General features: G+C 29.6%; 1 protein-coding gene across 1 annotated transcript; it reads left to right on the top strand.

Annotated features, from left to right (window-relative positions):
• The first annotated feature begins 21 nt into the window (after positions 1 to 21).
• Positions 22 to 21517, top strand: bel (ATP-dependent RNA helicase bel). Its single transcript, XM_075289926.1, has 3 exons — positions 22 to 554; positions 15407 to 15758; positions 18661 to 21517. Exons 1-3 carry the CDS (start codon positions 510 to 512, stop codon positions 20592 to 20594), a joined length of 2331 nt encoding a protein of 776 aa, XP_075146041.1. The 5' UTR covers positions 22 to 509; the 3' UTR covers positions 20595 to 21517.
• The last annotated feature ends 838 nt before the right edge of the window (positions 21518 to 22355 follow it).

The raw sequence follows: 22355 nt of genomic DNA, 5'->3' as shown, positions 1-22355 counted from the left end.
TACAACTCTGCCTCATCTTATCCTCATTACCTTTTTTCACGCGTTGGAAAAAATAAGTGTTTGTGGAACGGAAAGATTTAACGCAGATATTTGCATTTCTGCATCCCAAAAACTTTAACAATTTACTAAAAGAAATACATAGAATATTTAGATATAGGAAAACGTGAAGTTAATTCGCAAAAAATTTAATTCGCCAAGCATTAGAAAACGAATTGAATTGGTTTTTCTATCTATATATATATATACGTGCGTGTGTGTGTATATGTGACTTTACGGAATTTTTTCATTTGCTTTTGTGTGATTGATGATTGATACATAACTTTTTCTCTTATATACTACTCAACACCACGAAAAACGAATTAAAGAAAAACTAAATAAATTATCAAAAAAAAACTAAAGACCTTAATAAGTACCATTGTTGTATTGAAGGAAATAATAAAAGTGATCGGTTCGAAAAATTTCCTAAACGGAAAAGCACCAAAAAAATTAGAAACTGATTGGAAAGTAATATGAGTAATGCTATTAACCAAAATGGCACAGGTCTAGAGCAGCAAGTGAGTAATAATATAATATAAAAATTCTAAGCTATACACATTCTGAACACAAAATGAAAACCAACACTATAATGAATAATGCTCGAAGAATAATACCGCAATAATTAATTAATTTCCAAATGTGATTATGTATATTCTCGGAATCTGACAAAAAAAGAAAACTGGGAATTTTTAATTTCTCTTTGTAATCGTATCGTGGACAAAGAATTATTGATTTCATAACATTTCACACATATCTTCTCTGCTGCTTGCCATGCACAAAAACGCGGTGGCGGTTTTATGGTTTAAAAAAAGCACCTCACCATCCATTGTTGCCAGCGAAGATTTCTCTCAAAATCTGGGGATTATGGTTTTATAGAAATTGAGACATTAGTACATGAACTCAAATTCAACAAAAATATATGAATTCAATTGTATATATTCGTATGAAACTCCTATTGAGAGTTGGTATTCATAACCCATTAGAAATTGCAAAAATATTCTGAATATCCATTTTCGATTGTGGCAATCTTTTATTCTCGTCACCAGAGGAAACATAAGATGAAGAAGAAATAAAATTATCTTAGTTTATATTTTCTGTGATTTTTAATTTTGTTCTTTCGCATGAATTCTTTTACTTTCCCCCCTTCGTTTTTTTTTCATGTTTTCTTTCCTCCCCTTATGATGTGAAGTGTGTAGAGGTTATGTGGCAAGCTTGTGAGATTAGTTGTTAAGCACGTTATAGTTTTTTTGTTGTTGTTGGTGAAGATTTTCGAGGTTCTCTTCGGTTTTTGTGTCATTGTGTTTTCGTTTCTTTACTAGGTTTTTCTTATATTCCCAAGATGAAATCTGCAATTGTTTTGTTGACGAGAGTAAGGTTTGTTCCTATTGATATGGACAATGCATGTATTACTGGAATTTAAAGGTTATGTGCTGCTTAGTGAACGCAGTGTTTTTTTTTAATAAGATATCTTGTATATACGACGTCTTCTGTATATGTGTGGGTGAGTGTGAGTGCGAAAACAGTGTTACCATTTAGTAAACTGAGATGATGATATGCATTGTATAGGGTGATTTGTTAAGAGCTTGATAACTTTTTTTTAAAAAAAACGCATAAAATTTGCAAAATCTCATCGGTTCTTTATTTGAAACGTTAGATTGGTCCATGACATTTACTTTTTGAAGATAATTTCATTTAAATGTTGACCGCGGCTGCGTCTTAGGTGGTCCATTCGGAAAGTCCAATTTTGGGCAACTTTTTCGAGCATTTCGGCCGGAATAGCCCGAATTTCTTCGGAAATGTTGTCTTCCAAAGCTGGAGTAGTTGCTGGCTTATTTCTGTAGACTTTAGACTTGACGTAGCCCCACAAAAAATAGTCTAAAGGCGTCAAATCGCATGATCTTGGTGGCCAACTTACCGGTCCATTTCTTGAGATGAATTGTTCTCCGAAGTTTTCCCTCAAAATGGCCATAGAATCGCGAGCTGTGTGGCATGTAGCGCCATCTTGTTGAAACCACATGTCAACCAAGTTCAGTTCTTCCATTTTTGGCAACAAAAAGTTTGTTAGCATCGAACGATAGCGATCGCCATTCACCGTAACGTTGCGTCCAACAGCATCTTTGAAAAAATACGGTCCAATGATTCCACCAGCGTACAAACCACACCAAACAGTGCATTTTTCGGGATGCATGGGCAGTTCTTGAACGGCTTCTGGTTGCTCTTCACTCCAAATGCGGCAATTTTGCTTATTTACGTAGCCATTCAACCAGAAATGAGCCTCATCGCTGAACAAAATTTGTCGATAAAAAAGCGGATTTTCTGCCAACTTTTCTAGGGCCCATTCACTGAAAATTCGACGTTGTGGCTCGTTAGTAAGTCTATTCATGATGAAATGTCAAAGCATACTGAGCATCTTTCTCTTTGACACCATGTCTGAAATCCCACGTGATCTGTCAAATACTAATGCATGAAAATCCTAACCTCAAAAGAATCACCCTTTAGTATATGAGAGTTGCAGTTTATATGGTAATTCCCAAAATTTTCGCGGAATTTTGCACTCAAAGATGGGTTATGATTTTTTGAACAAATCTACTTTAGCACAAGTTGTTAAAAATAAACAACATTTTTTTGAGTGTAGGAGAAGGGATTTTAAGTCGAAAATGTTAAGTAAAAAATTTGGCGGAAAACCCTAGTTTTCGAGATATCGACTTCTGAAAATCGGTATTTTCCTTTATATTTTTGTTAATTCTAACAGCAATTTTTCATCAAATGAATAAAATTCCGTTTTTTGCGTATCTGGTAAAACTAGTATATTTTAAGCAGAAAATATTAAGTAAAAATTTTGTCGGAAGAGCGTAGTTTTCGAGATTCCGACCCTTTAAAATTGGGTATAGGTGGACGGCCTTCGGGACTTTCTCCTATGTACAGAGTCCAAAGTAGGCTAACGCGAACCCAAAGTGGAAAGGTGGCCGGCCTTCGGCCGGGGTTTGAGTTTTCCTCCTATAGACAGAGGTCAAATATAATATAATATTTATGTATTGGCCTTGTAGGCTTTGGCTATTATATGAAATAAATAAATAAAAAAAATAAAAGTGGGCTAACGCGAACCCAGGACCTCTCCGGGTCCATGTTATTCTAAATATATTACTTTCAGGATGATTATGTGCGATGGATACTAAATCCAATATACGTGATAATGAAAACTTTAGGGGCCCTTAACTCCGAAAATAGGTCTTTCCGACAAAAAGTGGTATATTACATTTTGTGTTTAGAATCGAAAAGTCTACATGCTGGCCAAAAATTGGACAAATCGGTCCACTTGTACTAAAGTAGATTCAAGCCGGTAATTTCCATGCATTATTAAAAAAGACGCGTCAAAATTGAGAGAAAATAAGACCCCTACGGCATAGTATGAGGTGCAAATGGAGCATTTGGGCCAGGAGCGGACACAGAATTTTATTTTTGTGCTTGTCTAACAGCCTGTTTCTGTATGTCGAACGAGCTCTATCGATCGACTGAAATGCACAGAAACAGCTGATTTTTGGTTATAAATTCAGCTGTTTGTCTCCATTTCAGTCGATCGATAGAGCTCGTTCGACATACAGAAACAGGCTGTAAGACATTTTTCTACAATTGCCAAAATGTCTAGCCAAACAGCTGCAACAACGGCTGTGCGGTTGGCGAGCTATCGCTGTGGTCGGAAAAAGGTAAGGTCACAGTTTGGCCCTCAAAATAATGCCAGATGTGCCTAACGTAGTGGATTACACTTTGGCGAAACCACTTTTTGACAAAAAAAGTTTGAAACTCTAATACCCAACAATGAGGCGTGGTGCACAGAGACCCTGGGGAATAAGCGATATATAGATTTCTATACTGGTGGCTCCAATTGGATGGATAAGTGGGTTTCGGAGTATATTCTAAAGATTTGGAAATTCGAATAGCGATATGATTATCTAATCACTGTAGTATTTTTCAGGCTGAAATATTAGCAATAACAGATGTGGCGAATTGGCTGAGCAGTAATGTTCCAACAAATGTTGTCATTAATACCCAAACAGTCAAACTGCAATAAACTCTTTGGATTCATACTGCGTAGGAAGGCTGTTATGATGGCGAATGTCCGATGGTAGGATTGTACGGGTTACAACGACACTAAGCAAATATGGCTCCATATAAACTTAAACCGCACAATAGACATGTTAGTGTTTTCAGGACGTCAGATATCACTGATAGGCGATTTTGCATAAACTATTGGCGCGAAGTATAATGACTATTGTATGAGCTGTCATGATGCGGAGGAAAAGGAACCAATTAAACAACTCTTGTGTGCGTGTCCTGCATTTTGTGTAAGGCGTAAGCGTATTTTAGGGGCATAAAGCTTTAGATTACTTTCGGACCTGGAAAACGTTAACTTAAGCAGTCTGCTAATGTACTTGGAACAATCTGGTTGGTTCAACAGAAGAAAATAATCGTGAAGATTCAGCGGTTAAAACTAGAAGTGCCCATATGTAATAGGTACTTTTAGTTAATGTGGTATCACAATGGACTGTGTAGTCTAAGTGAGCCTGAAACTTAATCGGGCTGCCACTTTAACCTAAACTACAATTGTCAAATCATTTCGTGATGACTCGAGCCTAAATTTTGCCCCCTCATCAGTGTTTTAACTCATTTTTCACTCTATTTCTGATTGAATTTCTTGCCCCTCGGAATTTGGTCTTAGATTTTCAAAATATGTTTCTGGTTTTAATTTTATGGAGGTATAAACACTTTTTAGGCGAATTCTTAAACCATAGCAGAAGGATATTCTAATTTGGCTGGTTTGTGTAGATCCATCCGATGTCTACAAATGAGCTTTGTATCATCTTCGGTTAGGATAGATGTCTAGTGGACATCTCTCTGCCCAATACTCAATGATAAGGGACCGCATTTTGATGAATCCGAAAGGCGTGTCACGCTGATTGTGAGAGCACTCAGAAAATGTTTACATACTAAGAATTAACGCAGGCTGACAGGAGAGAAATTGACAATAAAAACGTTTATGGAGTTTACCCAAAATTGATATTCTGGCAGGTATAAAATTGTTGGCATATAATATATATATATATATATAATTTTAACCATATTTTGCAATCATTTATTACTATGAATGATATTCCCTATATCTATTAAAGAAAATAGTGTATTTTTGAATATGTCAACATAAACATAAATACAAAATTTTACCCATTACAAAAATGGGCATCTAAAATGTAATTTAATTTTTAATTTGACTTATTTTCCTCCATTTGCCACTGTTTTTTTTTCTATCAAAGACGTCGGACATGGTGATCAAGTTTAGATAAATTGTCTCTATGCATTTATTTTATTTTTGTTTGTGTTTATATTTCATAATACTCTCTATGCTATATGCATATAACCTTGCAACAATAATTGAGAATTAATTTTCCTTTCAGTACGATTGCATAAAGCTATTTTCATGCTAAATACATTCGTTGTTCTTCTCTCCCTCTCTTATATGAAAAAAAATATTCAATGAATTCACATTGAAAGCAAAATTGAAAACTTAAAATTAGCAGGTAAATACATTAAAAAAAGTGAATATTTTTAATGAAATAATCTGTGTTTTTGTTGGCAAAAAACGAAACTAACATAATCTTTAGGGCTAGACATTTGTATGATGTATACTCGTATATGATATATGAAGATATATTTTTAAATGATTTAATTGGTAACAAGTTGAATAATAAATTAGCTACTTTTTACATTGTCCTATTCGTATTAACGTGTTAATATTACATTTTCACTTGATGGTTAACCACATATTGAACAATGTCATAGTAATTTGTATGATTCAATGAATAATATGTATTCCATAATTTGTTTAGACAATTAAAGCAAACCTGGAAATCCGCTATCCAAAAAAAAAAAAAAAAAAATTACATCTATAGAACATTTTGCAAATTTTTATTTCTATAGAAAATTTTTTCAAAATTTTATTTGTATACAAAATTTTTTTGGCAGAATTTTATTTCTATAGAAAATTTTGTCAATTTTTTTTCTATAGCAAATTTTGTTAAAGTTTTATTCCTATAAAAAAATTTGTCAAAATTTTATTTCTATAGCAAATTTTGTCAAAATTTTATTTCTATAGAAAATTTTGTCAAAATTTTAATTCTATAGAATTTTTTGGCAAAATTTTATTTCGTTTTATTTTGTTATAGAAATTTTTGTCAAATTTTTTTTTCTATAGAAACTTGTCAAAATTTTATTTCTATGGAAAATTTTGTCAAAATTTTATTTCCATAGAAAATTTTGTCAAAATTTTATTTCTATAGAAAATTTTGTCAAAATTTTATTTCGTTTTATTTTGTTATAGAAAATTTTGTCAAAATTTGTTTTTTCTATAGAAACTTTTGTCAAAATTTTATTTCTATGGAAAATTTTGTCAAACTTTTATTTCTATAGAAAATTTTGTCAAAATTTTATTTCTATAGAAAATTTTTTCAAAATTTTATTTCTATAGAAAATTTGTCAAAATTTTATTTCGTTTTATTTTGTTATAGAAATTTTTGTCAAAATTTATTTTTCAATAGAAACTTGTCAAAATTTTATTTCTATAGAAAATTTTGTCAAAATTTTATTTCTATAGAAAATTTTGTCAAAATATTATTTCTATAGAAAATTTTGTCAAAATATTATTTCTATAGAAAATTTTGTCAAAATATTATTTCTATAGAAAATTTTGTCAAAATTTTATTTCTATAGAAAATTTTGTCAAAATTTTATTTCTATAGAAAATTTTGTCAAAATTTTATTCCTATAGAAAATTTTGTCAAAAATTTATTCCTATAGAAAATTTTGTCAAAATTTTATTCCTATAGAAAATTTTGTCAAAATTTTAACAATTAGTTACATTTTAAATTGTCCTATTCGTCTTAACGTGTTAATATTACATTTTCACTTGAAGGTTAACAACATATTGGACAATGTCAAAGTAATTTGTTTGTATGTTTCAATTAATAATATGTATTTCATAATTTGTTTCCAAAATTAATAAAACAAACATCCAAATCCACTACTCCAAAAACAAAATTTTATTTGTATAGAAAATGCTGTCAAAATTTTATTTCTTTTATCAAGAGTCTGTTCAAACATTTTACCTCCTTACTGACTTATGTAGAGTAGAACGCTACCAAGCACGGTTGCCACTCGAACAAAAAATCTACCAAAATTAAGAGCAAATTTTACCAAAACTACCGAAAAAAAAATCCGAAATTGTATTTCAATAGATAACTTTGTCAAAACTTATGAAAATTCAATAGAAAATTTTGTCAAAATTTTATTTCTATAGAAAATTTTGTCAAAATTTTATTTCTATAGAAATTTTTTTCAAAATTTTATTTCTATAGAAAATTTTGTCAAAATGTTATTTCTATAGAAAATTTTGTCAACATTTTATTTCTATAGAAAATTTTGTCAAAATTTTATTTCTATAGAAAATTTTGTCAAAATTTTATTTCTATAGAAAATTTTGTCAAAATTTTATTTCTATAGAAAATTTTGTCAAAATTGTATTTCTATAGAAAATTTTGTCAAAATTTTATTTCTATAGAAAATTTTGTCAACATTTTATTTCTATAGAAAATTTTGTCAACATTTTATTTCTATAGAAAATTTTGTCAAAATTTTATTTCTATAGAAAATTTTGTCAAAATTTTATTTCTATAGAAAATTTTGTCAAAATTTTATTTCTATAGAAAATTTTGTCAAAATTTTATTTCTATAGAAAATTTTGTCAAAATTTTATTTCTATGGAAAATTTTTTCCAAATAGCTACCAAGCAAATCGAAGCAAAAATAATCTTCCAAAATTAAGAGCAAATTTTACCAAAACTACCGAACAAAAAAAATCCAAAATTTTATTTCAATAGAAAACTTTGTCAAAACTTAAGAAAATTTAATAGAATTCTTTAGAAAATTATGTCAAAATTTTATTTCTATAGAACATTTTGTCAAAATTTTACTTCTATAGAAATTTTTTCAAAATTTTATTTCTATAGAAATTTTTTTCAAAATTTTATTTCTATAGAAATTTTTTTCAAAATTTTATATCTATAGAAAATTTTTTCAAAATTTTATTTCTATAGAGGATTTTGTCAAAATTTCATTTCTACAAAAATTTTGTCAAAATTTTATTTCCCTTTCCCTCCCATAGATGTTTCTGGGAAATATGTACGTATTACAAGATGTCCCTAAAATTGATCTTACATTGGCATAAACAATTTTAGACATTTACAATTATAACTTGGTATATAGACTATATCTAATGTTATGTGAAATAGGAAAATAGTAGACCAAGGTGCTACCGCTTCATAGATGTGAAAACATACAACTGACACTTCAATATCCCATAGACATGTGTACATAAATGTAAATTGGGTATATAAGTGTTCAATCTTCTCTATATATATTTCACAGCTTTTCTTATGAAGCTGCTCACGTTTTCATTCTTTTATTGGTTGCATTTTAAACATTCGAGAGTGCTGTGTTTTTGCTCAGTATGTTTTTTTTTTTTGTTTTGTTTGGCAGTATAGTTTCTATTTGTTGCCGCATTTTGTTCCCCCCCCCCCCCCCCCCATTAAAAAGGTCATGTAAATGCGTACACAGTATATGTACTTCCTCTTCACACAATTGAGTGTAGGTCTCATTGATAATCATTTACAAAACATTTTTATTTTGCAATTGATATACTAACGTACCCAATACATACACGTGTCCTATGGATGGGAAACTATTTATTTATTAGCTAAACGCAAAAGGTCTATCGGTTAGTGGCAAATTTTTGTTGATACAAAGTATCTTGATGTTAAAAATATAAAAATAGATGAAATATTGAAATTTGAACTCTAGTTATTGCTGTGCCCAATAACTATTATACTCTTATACTCATCAAAAAATACGAACTAATTGAAAAACTAAGATTTTTCCAAATGTTTTGCTTCAGAAATTACAGTCTGACATTTTGATAATTAGTTTTGTACTATATGACGTGTCGAGGTGATTGTAATTTTTTCATATCAGAAAAATACTTCCACCTAACGTTGTTGAGTAAAATTAGGCTATTTCCATAAAAATAAAATTTTGGTAATGTAGGATTTAAATATTATACGATATACACATATCCCATCCAAAATCGGTCGAATGAGTTTAATGAAAAGTTGCCAAATTTTCGGCATTAGTTAGGTATTAAGGTACCTAGGCATAACAAATCTGGAATTACAAAAATGATGTGATAAACCATCCTTGAAAAACATTTAGGTGTTCGGTCGAAATTGGGATGGCATACATGACGGTCTGTATGCAAGGCGGGTATGGTATCCAGACCTCGATCGACAAGCACAGTTACCACTTGTGCCAAATATAATATGAAGAAATTTGAAGAAATTTCAACAAAACTACCAAATTTAAAAAACTTTATATTGAAGTTTTTGATGAAAATTTTGTCAAAATTTTATTTCTATAGAAAAATTTCTCAAAATTTTATTTCTATAGAAAATTTTGTCAAAATTTTATTGCTATAGAAAATTTTGGCAAAATTTTATTTCTATAGAAAATTTTGTGAACATTTTATTACTCTAGAAAATTTTGTCAAAATTTTATTTCTATAGAAAAAAAGTCAAAATTTTATTTCTATAGAAAAAAGTCAAAATTTTATTTTGAAAGAAAATTTTGCCAAAATTTTATTTCTTTAGAATATCTTGTCAAATTTTTATTTCTATAAAAAATGTTTGCAAAATTTTATTTTTTTTTTATAGAAAATTTTGTCAAAATTTTATTTCTAAGAAAGTTTTGTCAAAATTTTATTTCTATAGAAAATTTCGTCAAAATATTTTGTCAAAATTTTACTTCTATAGAAAAAATGCAAAATTTTATTTTGATAGAAAATTTTGCCAAAATTTTATTTTGATAGAAAACTTTGTCAAAATTTTATTTTGATAGAAAATTTTTGTCAAGATTTTATTTCTATAAAAAAAATTTTTAAAATTTTATTTCTATAAAAAATCTTGTTAAAATTTTATTTCTTTTGTTTTTGCAAAATTGTATCTTTTTATAGAAAATTTTGTCAAAATTTTATTTCTTTATAGACATTTTTTTTAAAATTTTATTTCTATAGAAAATGTTGTCAAAATTTTATTTTGATGGAAAATGTTGTCAAAATTTTATTTTGATGGAAAATTTTGCATAAATTTTATTTTGATAGAAAATTTTGTCAAAAATTTTTTTCTATAGAAAATTTTGTCAAAAATTTTTTTCTATAGAAAATTTTGTCAAAGTTTGATTTCTATAGAGAATTTTGTCAAAATTTTATTGCTATAGAGAATTTTGTCAAAATTTTATTGCTATAGAAAATTTTGTCAAAATTTTATTTCTCTAGAGAATTTTGTCAAAATTTTATTTCTATAGAAAATTTTGTCAAAATTTTATTTCTCTAGAGAATTTTTTTCAAAATTTTATCTCTATAGAAAATTTTGTCAAAATTTTATTCATATAGAAAATTTTGTCAAAATTTTATTCATATAGAAAATTTTGTAAAAATTTTATTTCTATAGAAACTTTTGTCAAAATTTTATTTCTATAGAAAATTTTGTCAAAATTTTATTTCTATAGAAAATTTTGTCAAAATTTTATTTTGATGGAAAATTTTGCCTACATTTTATTTTGATGGAAAATTTTATTTTGATAGAAAATTTTGTCAATTTTTTGTTTCTATAGACAATTTTGTCAACATTTTATTTCTATAGAAAATTTTGTCAAAATTTTATTTTGATGGAAAATTTTGCCAAAATTTTATTTTGATCGAAAGTTTTGCCAAAATTTTATTATGTTAGAAAATTTTGTCAAAATTTTATTTTGATGGAAAATTTTGCCAAAATTTTATTATGATAGAAAATTTTGTCAAAATTTATTTCTATAGAAAATTTTGTCAAAATTTTTTTTCTATAGAAAATTTTGTCAAAATGTTATTTCTATAAAAAATTTTGTCAAAATGTTATTTCTATAGAAAATTTTGTCAACATTTTATTTCTATAGAAAATTTTTGCTAAATTTTATTTCTATAGAAAATTTTTTCAAAATTTTATTTCTATAGAAAATTTGTTGGGAATTTTGGTGACAATTTTAAATTTAAATTGGGGGTTTTTGGCAACGAAATAACTTCCATTTTGGAGACAAGAGTCAGAAAAATCCTGACATCGCTGGTGGACCCCAAAACGATCCGCATTCTAGATTGGACTCTGTTATATATTTTTTACTCCACAAGAAGTCCTTTTGAGGTGATATATAAAAATCCTATTAGGCAGTATTGCGTAGGTCCGGTTCTGAAGTAAGGTTTCGTCTTGGTTGTTAGATGATGTTTGTTGAGTATCTTGCCTTTATAAATAAACTTCAATTCCACATAAGAAGATTGTTGAGAGTCCAATAAGTCTTTTATAGAAGATTATAAATCCCGGATGTGCAAAATAGTTGGTTTCCTTATGTAATTGATCTACTACTACTAAAGCTAGTAATTGAAACAACCATGATGTAATCATACGATAAATTCTAATAATTTCATTCATAGATTCCCACAAAAACACAAGGTCCCACTGTATTCGACATGTATGGATTTGTGAAGAGGCATATGCTTAAAGATGTCCATAACATTTCCGTAAATTTAAAATATTATTTGACCTCCATTCATATACTACAATATTTGTTTCGTTCGCTTGGTAACAAACACAATTTGAGATCAGTCGAAAAAAGCTATGCTTACATGACACTACGATGATGATGATGACGATGACGGCATTAATCATGCCTCTGTTGCTTAATGGTGAAGTCAAAAGCATACAATTCGGAACTAGTAGAAAGCAAAATGCGCGCCATGGTGTATTCCATATTTGTGTGGGTTACTGCTCATTTCACGCTTTTGATTCTTCTATTATTTCAACGACATTTCGCATTTCACATCTTTCCCGTGAGACTACGTAGCCTATACTCTCGAAATTCACTCTTTCCCGCATTACTATTACTACTACTTTGGCATTTGTTGGTTTATACTAGTTTGAAAATTGGTTGGGTTTGTTTTTTTTTTTTTTATTTTGTTTCATTTTTCCCCCATAGGCATATGCTATAATACAGAGAAGGTAGATAGATGGTCGAGTGAGTACTCGTTTATGAACTAACGCCTCCACCGCCGTCACTCTTGAAGATATTGATGCTTTAAAAATACACAACTTGAGTCATTCATACAAAATGAATTAAAAAAAATTAAAACTATTTTCCTTTGTTCTTGGAGATAGCACAAAACAATACAAAAATAATTTCACATTGTTGGTTAAACAAAAACACGTTATAATAAAAAAAAAAAAAAACGATGTGTTTGAAAAGAGGTTCAAAAGCGATAACAACAGTTGCCAGATGTTTTCTTCTGAATGCAGGTACTACGTTCTTCTTGTTTAACAATGAAGATCCAAAATTGAAATAAAAATATGAAGCAGAATATTTGAATACACACTTCGTCATAGGTTGGAGGTATAAGTATTTTGTCATTGCGTTAAAAAAAATAGCGTTACAGCATTTAATGAAGCTTTTTTATTAAAATTTCGTCTGATTGTTGTTCAATTTCGATGAGATGAGCTTTATCTGTTCAGTTTCCATATTACTTCATATGAACCCTTTTCCTGATATCATTTCTAGAGGGCCTCCATACCTAGAATCCATCACATGGGTCCCCTTTTTTGATACAGGCTCTAAGAGGCCTAGGAAGGATTCTACCAAAAATGGAAGATTTACTGTTTGGTAGATTCGTAGAATTTTAAATGTTTTGGTAAATTTTGCAAAATATTCCTCTCAAACTTAAGGCAATTCATAAGTAGAAAAAAAAAATTGACAAAATTTTCTATAAAAATAAAATTTGGACTAAATTTTCTATATAAATAAAATTTTGAAAAAATTTTCTATACAAATAAAATTTTGAAAAAATTTTCTATAGAAATAAAATTTTGAAAAAATTTTCTATAGAAATAAAATTTTGACAAAATTTTCTATAAAAATCAAATTTCGACAAAATTTTATATAGAAATCAAATTTTGACAAAATTTTATATAGAAATCAAAATTTGACAAAATTGTCTATAGAAAATTTTGACAAAATTTTCTATAGAAATAAAATTTTGACAAAATTTTCTATAGAAATAAAGTTTTGTCAAAATTTTCTATAGAAATAAAATTTTGACAAAATTTTCTATAGAAATAAAATTTTGACAAAATTTTCTATAGAAATAACATTTTGACAAAATTTTCTATAGAAATAAAATTTTGACAAAATTTTCTATAGAAATAAAATTTTGACAAAATTTTCTATAGAAATAAAGTTTTGTCAAAATTTTCTATAGAAATAAAATTTTTAAAAAATTTTCTATAGAAATAAAGTTTTGACAAAATTTTCTATAGAAATAAAGTTTTGACAAAATTTTCTATAGAAATAAAATTTTGACAAAATTTTCTATAGAAATAAAATTTTGACAAAATTTTCTATAGAAATAAAATTTTGACAAAATTTTCTATAGAAATAAAATTTTGACAAAATTTTCTATAGAAATAAAATTTTGACAAAATTTTCTATAGAAATAAAATTTTGACAAAATTTTCCATAGAAATAAAATTTTGACAAAATTGTTTATAGAAATAAAATTTTTAAAAAATTTTCTACATAAATAAAATTGGCTCGAGTGGCAACCGTGGTCGTAAGTTCGACCAGGCCGAATCTTATGTACCCTCTACCATAGGCGCACCCATTTTCAACCGGATCGGATGGAATTTTTACCTCCAGGAAGCTCCGGAAATCAAATCTCGGGATCAATTTATATGGGGGCTATATATAATTATGGACGGATATAGATATACGGACGGATATAGGTTGTTAGAAGCCATAGACTAACACCACGTATAATATTTCAATCGGATCGGATGTAATTTGCTTCTCCAAGAGGCACCGCAAGCCAAATGTGGGGATCGGTTTATATATGGGCTATATATAATTATGGGCCACTGTGGACCATTTTTACACGGGTTTCACAGGGCATATACTAACATCACGTAACAGCTTTCAAGCAGTTCCGAGGAGATTTTCTCCTCCTGGAGGCTCTGCAAGCACAAATCTGGGGATCGGTTTATATGGGGACTATATATAATTTTGGATCGATATGGAGCAATTTTGCATGGTTTTTAGAGGGCATATACCACCATCACGTACCAAATTTCCATCAGATCAGATGTTAGAGGGCAAATAAATAAAATTTTGACAAAATTTTCTATAGAAATCAAATTTTGACAAAATTTTCTATAGAAATCAAATTTTGGCAAAATTTTCTATAGAAATAAAATTTTGACCCAATTTTGTATAGAAATCAAATTTTGAAAAAAATTTTCTATAGAAATCAAATTTTGACAAAATTTTTTAGAGAAATAAAATTTTCTACAACTTCTCCAAGAGGCACCGCAAGCCAAATCTGGGGATCGGTTTATATATGGGCTATATATAATTTTGGACCGATATGGAGCAATTTTTTCATGGTTTTTAGAGGGCATATACCACCATCACGTACCAAACCATCACGTACCACCAGATCAGATGTTAGAGGGCATATACTAACATAACGTAACAAATTTCCACCAGATCGGATGAAATTTGTTCTTCCAAGAGGCTCCGCAAGACAAGTATGTGGTTCGGTTTATATGTGGGCTATACCTAGCAGTTGTCAGATATGGCCCATTTGCAATACCATACGACCTTGATGTACTACTTATACCAGATAGTAAATTTGGTAACACCTTGTGAATTCTAAATAAAGGTGTCCATTTCTTTTCCGAGCGATGTAACATTGTGCTTTCTTCGGGGCACTTTTGTCGGGTGTAGCTTACCGTTTTTCTTAATCTTCTTTGGCTTGGATGTGTATCACACGACGATGATTTTCACGAAACGATGCATAAAATTCCCAATATTGTGATTAAACAGTGTCAGACACAGCTCTGAAATAGTTTCACGGTTGAACTTGTTGTCTGATTCTATTTTTGTATTTCATAAAATCTAGCTGAGATATCTCCAAAAACCAATAAAGCTTAGTAAATGTGGTTTACGAAACATAGATATCGGTACAAAGATTTGTTTGAAAAAAATTCATTTAAGTTTTTTTTTTCATGGGCCTATATTTTATTATTCTACGATATGTTGGTTCTCATTTTTTCCCACTTTCTTTATACAATTTTTTTGTATTATTTGAGAGTTCTTATCAATAACACAATTTTTCTTGTTGCTTATTCCATTTTATTTAGGTTGCTGGTCTGGACTTGAATGGCGGCAGAGCTAACAATAGCAGCCCCATAACAACAAAAGGTTCTCTCTCTTCAAGCCAAGCAAGCGTTTATGTGCCACCACAATTAAGAGGTGACACAAATTTTGCACCCAAAGCTTCAAATTCAAACGATTCCCGTTACGAATCCCGAGGCGGTGGAAGCAAATACGATAACAGAGGCGGCGATCGTGATCAACACCAACAACGAGGTGGTGAATTTCGTCGAGGAGGCGGTGGACGTAACTTTAATTCACGTGGAGATCGCCAAAGTGGTGATTTTAGCAATTTTAGTGGCCGTCGCGGAGGTGGAAGAACCGAGGATAATTTGAACGGTAAGACGAATCGACAACAAAATCAAAAAAATAATCAATAACGTCAGGCATTAGAAGTATTACTAGCGATAATAATAACGTTAAGGAAAAAATTATACTGGAACGTTATTTACGCATTCGGTATCGATATTTGAAGTTTGTAAAGCAAATGAAAAGCGAATTCGTGTTAAACTCTGGGAACATTGGAATTCCTCTGTGTTATGTTAAAAGAATTTGCAATTTTGAGATGGTGGAACAAGTCTTCGAGATGAAAAGTTTCGCAAAGTTCACATCCCATCAAAAAAAGTGTCGCCAAAAATGTAGTAAAAATGTTCTTTTTGGATCCGGAAGTGGTGGAAAATTAGCGCATAAACTTGCCATAGGACGGATGTCCACCATTTCAACAGCCATTGTACTGAATATGCATCACTTTAGGTGTGATCCGAATTCAGTATTTTGGATGTAAATTAAAAAATTTTGTGATATTTTGACAAATAATTAATTTTTATGATTTTTAATGCATTCTGATGCTTCTCTGAAACGCTTGACCTCAAATATTTTCAAAATTTCGTAATTTTTCTAGAATGAATTTAGAAATTTTTTAATCAAAATTTAAATAATTTGTACCATTGTATTAATCCTTACGCTGTTTTTAACATATTTGAAATAAAAAAGTTAAAATTGTCCTTTAAAAATATGAAAAAAGCGAATTATAAAAAAATGACTTAAAAGAACTTCCTGAGTAGTTAAAATAAAGAACATCTTTGGAAGAACATTTCTGGAAGTGCTTTTAAAGTTGTGCCTTTAGAAGTACTTTCATTTTTTTTGCTGGGATTTTCAATGTTTTCAAACGAAAAAAATTTAGGTTTTTGAAAATATTGAAAATGTTGGAGGCTTTTGATAATGATCAAAAATCGAAATGTAAAATTTGCAATGTAAAGATAATTTAATGAAAATCTGTTTATATTAGCAATTTATCAATAAGTTGCAAAATAAATCGCCTTTTTAAAATCGATTTTTCCAAACTTTTGCAAAACCTGAAAAAATGAAATTTAGAAAACGTCGAAAAGTCGTCTTTTTGATTCTCATTAAAACCCTTAATACTTGTAGCCTGGGAATTTATTTTTCCCGTAGAAAAAGTAATGGGTTCAATCCCCATTTCCGACGAATATTAAAAAGTTTTTTTTTCAAAATGTTATATCCCCTCCCCAGTAATGCAGGTAACATTTCTGAGTGTTTCAAAAGCTTCACACATAGTACGACTTCCGCTCACGGTTGTCACAATTGGTAAAATTCTTGATGTTTTGGTAGATTTTGCAAAATATTCCTAAGAGGTACATTAAAAATGTTTATAAAAAAAAATTTGACAAAATTTTCTATAGAAATAAAATGTTGCCAAAATTTTCCATAGAAATAAAATTTTGACAACATTTTCTATAGAAATAAAATTTTGACAAAATTTTCTATAGAAATAAAAGTTGGACAAAATTTTCTATAGAAATAAAATTTTGATAAATTTTTCTATAGAAATAAAATTTTGACAAAATTTTCTAAAGAAATAAAATTTTGACAAAATTTTCTATAGAAATAAAATGTTAACAAAATTTTCTATAGAAATAAAACTTTGACAAATTTTTCTATAGAAATAAAATTTTGACAAAATTTTCTCTAGAAATAAAATTTTGACAACATTTTCTATAGAAATAAAATTTTGATAAAATTTTCTATAGAAATAAAATTTTGACAAAATTTTGACAAAATTTTCTCTAGAAATAAAATTTTGACAAAATTTTCTATAGAAATAAAATGTTAACAAATTTTCTATAGAAATAAAACTTTGACAAATTTTTCTATAGAAATAAAATTTTGACAAAATTTTCTATAGAAATAAAATTTTGACAAAATTTTCTCTAGAAATAAAATTTTGACAAAATTTTCTATAGAAATAAAATTTTGATAAAATTGTCTATAGAAATAAAATTTCGATAAAATTTTCTATAGAAATAAAATTTTGACAAAATTTTCTATAGAAATAAAATTTTGACAAAATTTTCTAAAGAAATAAAATTTTGACAAAATTTTCTATAGAAATAAAATGTTAACAAAATTTTCTATAGAAATAAAACTTTGACAAATTTTTCTATAGAAATAAAATTTTGACAAAATTTTCTATAGAAATAAAATTTTGACAACATTTTCTCTAGAAATAAAATTTTGACAAAATTTTTTATAGAAATAAAATGTTAACAAAATTTTCTATAGAAATAAAACTTTGACAAAATTTTCTCTAGAAATAAAATTTTGACAAAATTTTCTATAGAAATAAAATTTTGACAAAATTTTCTATAGAAATAAAATTTTGACAAAATTTTCTCTAGAAATAAAATTTTGACAACATTTTCTATAGAAATAAAATTTTGATAAAATTTTCTATAGAAATAAAATTTTGACAAAATTTTCTCTAGAAATAAAATTTTGACAAAATTTTCTATAGAAATAAAATGTTAACAAATTTTCTATAGAAATAAAACTTTGACAAATTTTTCTATAGAAATAAAATTTTGATAAAATTTTCAATAGAAATAAAATGTTGATAAAATTTTCTATAGAAATAAAATTTCGATAAAATTTTCTATAGAAATAAAATTTTGACAAAATTTTCTATAGAAATAAAATTTTGACAAAATTTTCTATAGAAATAAAATGTTAACAAAATTTTCTATAGAAATAAAACTTTGACAAATTTTTCTATAGAAATAAAACTTTGCAAAATAAGATTTTTTTGTTTGGTAGTTTTTTGGTAAAATTTTCTCAAAATTTTGGTCGTTTATATTAGGCTCGAGTGGCAACCGTGCTTAATACCCATATCTCACTTGAAATTTATCCTACAATCTATGCATCTTTTTTTGCTTTTTCTTTGTAGGTGATAACGAACCAAGACGTGGTGGAGACGATTGGAATCGCGGAGGAGGAAGATCTCAAAACAATAGAAACTTTGACCGCCGAGAAGACGGCGGTGGCAATAACTATCGCGGTCGTGGAAGTGACAGACGCAATGGTCCAAGTGATGACCCGCCTCGCAACAATCGTTGGCAAGAGCCCGAACGTCGTCCAGAGGAGACGGACCAGCGTGGTGGTGATGAACAGCAGCAAGGTGGTGGAGGCGGCCGATATGGCGGCCGCTGGAATGATGAGCGACGTGGAGACATTGATTACACCAAATTGGGGCCGCGCGATGAGCGCCTTGAAGCCGAGTTATTCGGCGTCGGTAATACCGGCATCAATTTTGACAAATACGAGGATATACCCGTGGAAGCGACGGGCAAAAATGTCCCAGCCAACATCACATCCTTCGATGACGTGCAGTTGACAGAAATTATACGCCATAATGTGCAAATGGCTAGATATGACAAACCGACACCGGTACAAAAGTACGCGATCCCAATTATTATAAATGGACGCGATTTGATGGCTTGCGCCCAAACCGGTTCAGGCAAAACGGCTGCCTTTTTATTGCCGATATTGAATCAAATGTATGAGCATGGAATACCGCCACCACCCCAGAACACTCGTGGCTATAATCGTCGCAAGCAGTATCCATTGGGTTTGGTGCTGGCACCAACTCGTGAATTGGCAACTCAAATTTTCGAAGAGGCCAAAAAATTTGCCTATCGCTCTCGCATGCGCCCCGCAGTTTTGTATGGAGGTAATAATACTTCTGAACAGATGCGTGAATTGGATCGAGGATGCCATTTGATAGTGGCCACTCCTGGGCGTTTGGAAGACATGATAACCAGAGGCAAAGTATGTTTGGATAACATTCGATTCTTGGTTTTGGACGAGGCCGATAGAATGTTGGACATGGGTTTCGAACCCCAAATCAGACGCATTGTTGAAGAATCGAATATGCCCGGAAGAGGACAACGTCAGACCCTTATGTTCTCGGCCACTTTCCCCAAGCAAATCCAGGAACTGGCATCTGATTTCTTGAGTAATTACATTTTCTTGGCTGTAGGCCGTGTAGGTTCCACTTCGGAGAATATAACACAAACTATTCTATGGGTCCATGACCAGGACAAACGTTCTTATCTCTTGGACTTGTTGGAAACCATACGTGAAGGCACAGAAAACTTTAAGGACTCATTGACCTTGATCTTTGTCGAAACGAAAAAAGGCGCTGATGCCTTGGAAGAGTTCTTGTATCAGTGCAATCATCCCGTCACCTCTATTCATGGCGATCGCACACAGAAGGAACGCGAGGAAGCCTTGCGTTGTTTCCGTTCGGGCGATTGCCCCATTCTAGTAGCCACTGCTGTAGCCGCTCGTGGCTTAGACATTCCTCATGTAAAGCATGTTATTAATTTCGATTTACCCTCAGATGTTGAAGAATATGTCCATCGTATTGGTCGTACAGGCCGTATGGGTAATCTTGGTGTGGCTACATCATTCTTTAACGATAAAAATCGTAATATTTGCGCCGATCTGGTTGAACTCTTAATTGAAACGAAACAAGAATTGCCCAGCTTCTTGGAGGATATGATGGCGTCAGATCGATCACATGGAGGCAATAAACGTCGCGGAGGTGGTGGAAATCGTTATGGAGGCGGTTTTGGATCTCGAGATTACCGTCAACAATCCGGTGGTGGTGGAGGAGGCGGTGGTAACCGCGGCAGCAATAACCGCTCATCAGGAGGTAATCAAGGAGGCGGTGGATCCTATCGCAGCAATGGAAATTCATATGGTGGTGGCGGTGGCGGTGGTGGTGGCTATGGCGGCTATGGAGGTGGCAACTATGGCAATGATGGTGGCAATTATGGAGGAAATTCGTCATCTGGCCCAGATTGGTGGGGCCAATAAGCTGACAAAGACGAAGAAGAGACAGGAGAGAAAATAGATAAACAAAAAACGTTGGAGAAACCCACAAATAGAATTTAAAGCAGAAGATGAAGAACCACACAAGTGAATATATAGAAAATAAACAAACAAAAAAAAAATATATATAGTTGATGATCCCATAAAATATCAGAATTATTTAACAAAACAAAAAATTGAAAACAAATGCGCGAATTCGAACAGCTAAAAACAATTTAAGCAATTTTTTTTTTGAAATACATATATTACAAGAATATATATAAATACGTAATCGTATTTTTATTGAATGAAACAAAATCTTTTTTTTTCTTCTTTTTTTCCTATTTTTTATTATTATTATTATTACTTAGTTTCTATTGATATATAATAGAGTACCAACTACCAACAGAGAAACAACAATCACACAGCAACATACATATATTGCAACAAATTACCTTTGAATCTACTTTGAAATACATTTTTTTTATCATTATTATTATTAGTAATTAATACTATTATTACATATATATAATTTTCCAACTTGCAACTTGGTAAAAAACCACTACTCCCGGCCCCCCATCTCCCCATAATAAAACTACATACAAAGCAAAAATTACAAAATAAGAAAAAATGAGAAACATAAAATCAATAAGATCACAAAAAATGAATTCAGATCCATAAAATTTCAACTATGAAATATTTTACTTCAAATTCTTCTCACACTACACCAGACAATTCTTAAATAACAACAACAAAAATGAATAAAACAACAAATACAATTAAAATTAATCCACGAAAAAAATGAAAACTACAAAAAATATTAATGTTTTAAATTGATCTTAAAAAAATACATGAGAAAAAGCCTATCGCTAAATAAAATGAGAAACAATAAAACATAGAAAAAAACGGTAAAAAACCCTTAAAAAGTATTGTTTTGTTTTTTTCTTCTCCCATGGAGATTTTTGCTATGTAGGATGTGTTGTAGTACATTTGTGTTTGGTTGGATGTTTAGATGTTTCCTTAAAAATTAAGATTTTACTTAAGTTCTTTACTTTCTATATTTATAATATGCCTTTTTTAGATTTTTAACATTTGTAAATAAATATCCATCCGAGATTGCATAGCGTTGGAAAAAAGTGGCTCCACTTGATTCGACCTACCATTCAGGAAAAAAAGTCTATATATGAAATGATCTTAATTAACATTTATGGTGTCGAAAGTTTTCCAATAAACTGACATTGGGTTCAAATTTGCCACAGTTGGTAGAATTCTACCAAAAATGGTAGATTTTATTACTGTCTGGTAGATTGGTAGAATTCTTGATGTTTTGGTAGATCTTGTAAAATATTCTATAGAAATAAAATTTTGACAAAATTTTCTATAGAAATAAAACTTAGAAACATTTTTCTATACAAATAAAATTTTGACAAAATTTTCAATAGAAATAAAAATTTTGACAAAATTTTCTATAGAAATAAAAATTTTGACAAAATTTTCTATAGAAATAAAAATTTTGACAAAATTTTCTATAGAAATAAAATTTTGACAACATTTTCTATAGAAATAAAATTTTGACAAAATTTTCTATAGAAATAAAATTTTGACAAAATTTTCTATAGATATAAAATTTTGACAAAATTTTCTATAGATATAAAATTTTGACAAAATTTTCTATAGAAATAAAATTTTGACAAAATTTTCTATAGAAATAAAATTTTGACAAAATTTTCTATAGAAATAAAATTTTGACAAAATTTTCTATAGAAA

This window comes from Haematobia irritans, chromosome 1, assembly GCF_050003625.1.
Source record: "Haematobia irritans isolate KBUSLIRL chromosome 1, ASM5000362v1, whole genome shotgun sequence".
NCBI lineage: Eukaryota > Metazoa > Arthropoda > Insecta > Diptera > Muscidae > Haematobia > Haematobia irritans.
The sequence above is the reverse complement of the archived record's forward strand: the minus strand, read 5'-3'. Positions and strand labels throughout refer to the sequence as shown.

Coding starts and splice junctions, on each gene's coding strand:
- bel (XM_075289926.1), top strand. CDS start 510: ATGAGTAATGCTATTAACCAAAATGGCACAGGTCTAGAGCAGCAA. Junction 555..15,406: donor GCACAGGTCTAGAGCAGCAA/GTGAGTAATAAT, acceptor CATTTTATTTAG/GTTGCTGGTCTGGACTTGAA. Junction 15,759..18,660: donor AACCGAGGATAATTTGAACG/GTAAGACGAATC, acceptor TTTTCTTTGTAG/GTGATAACGAACCAAGACGT.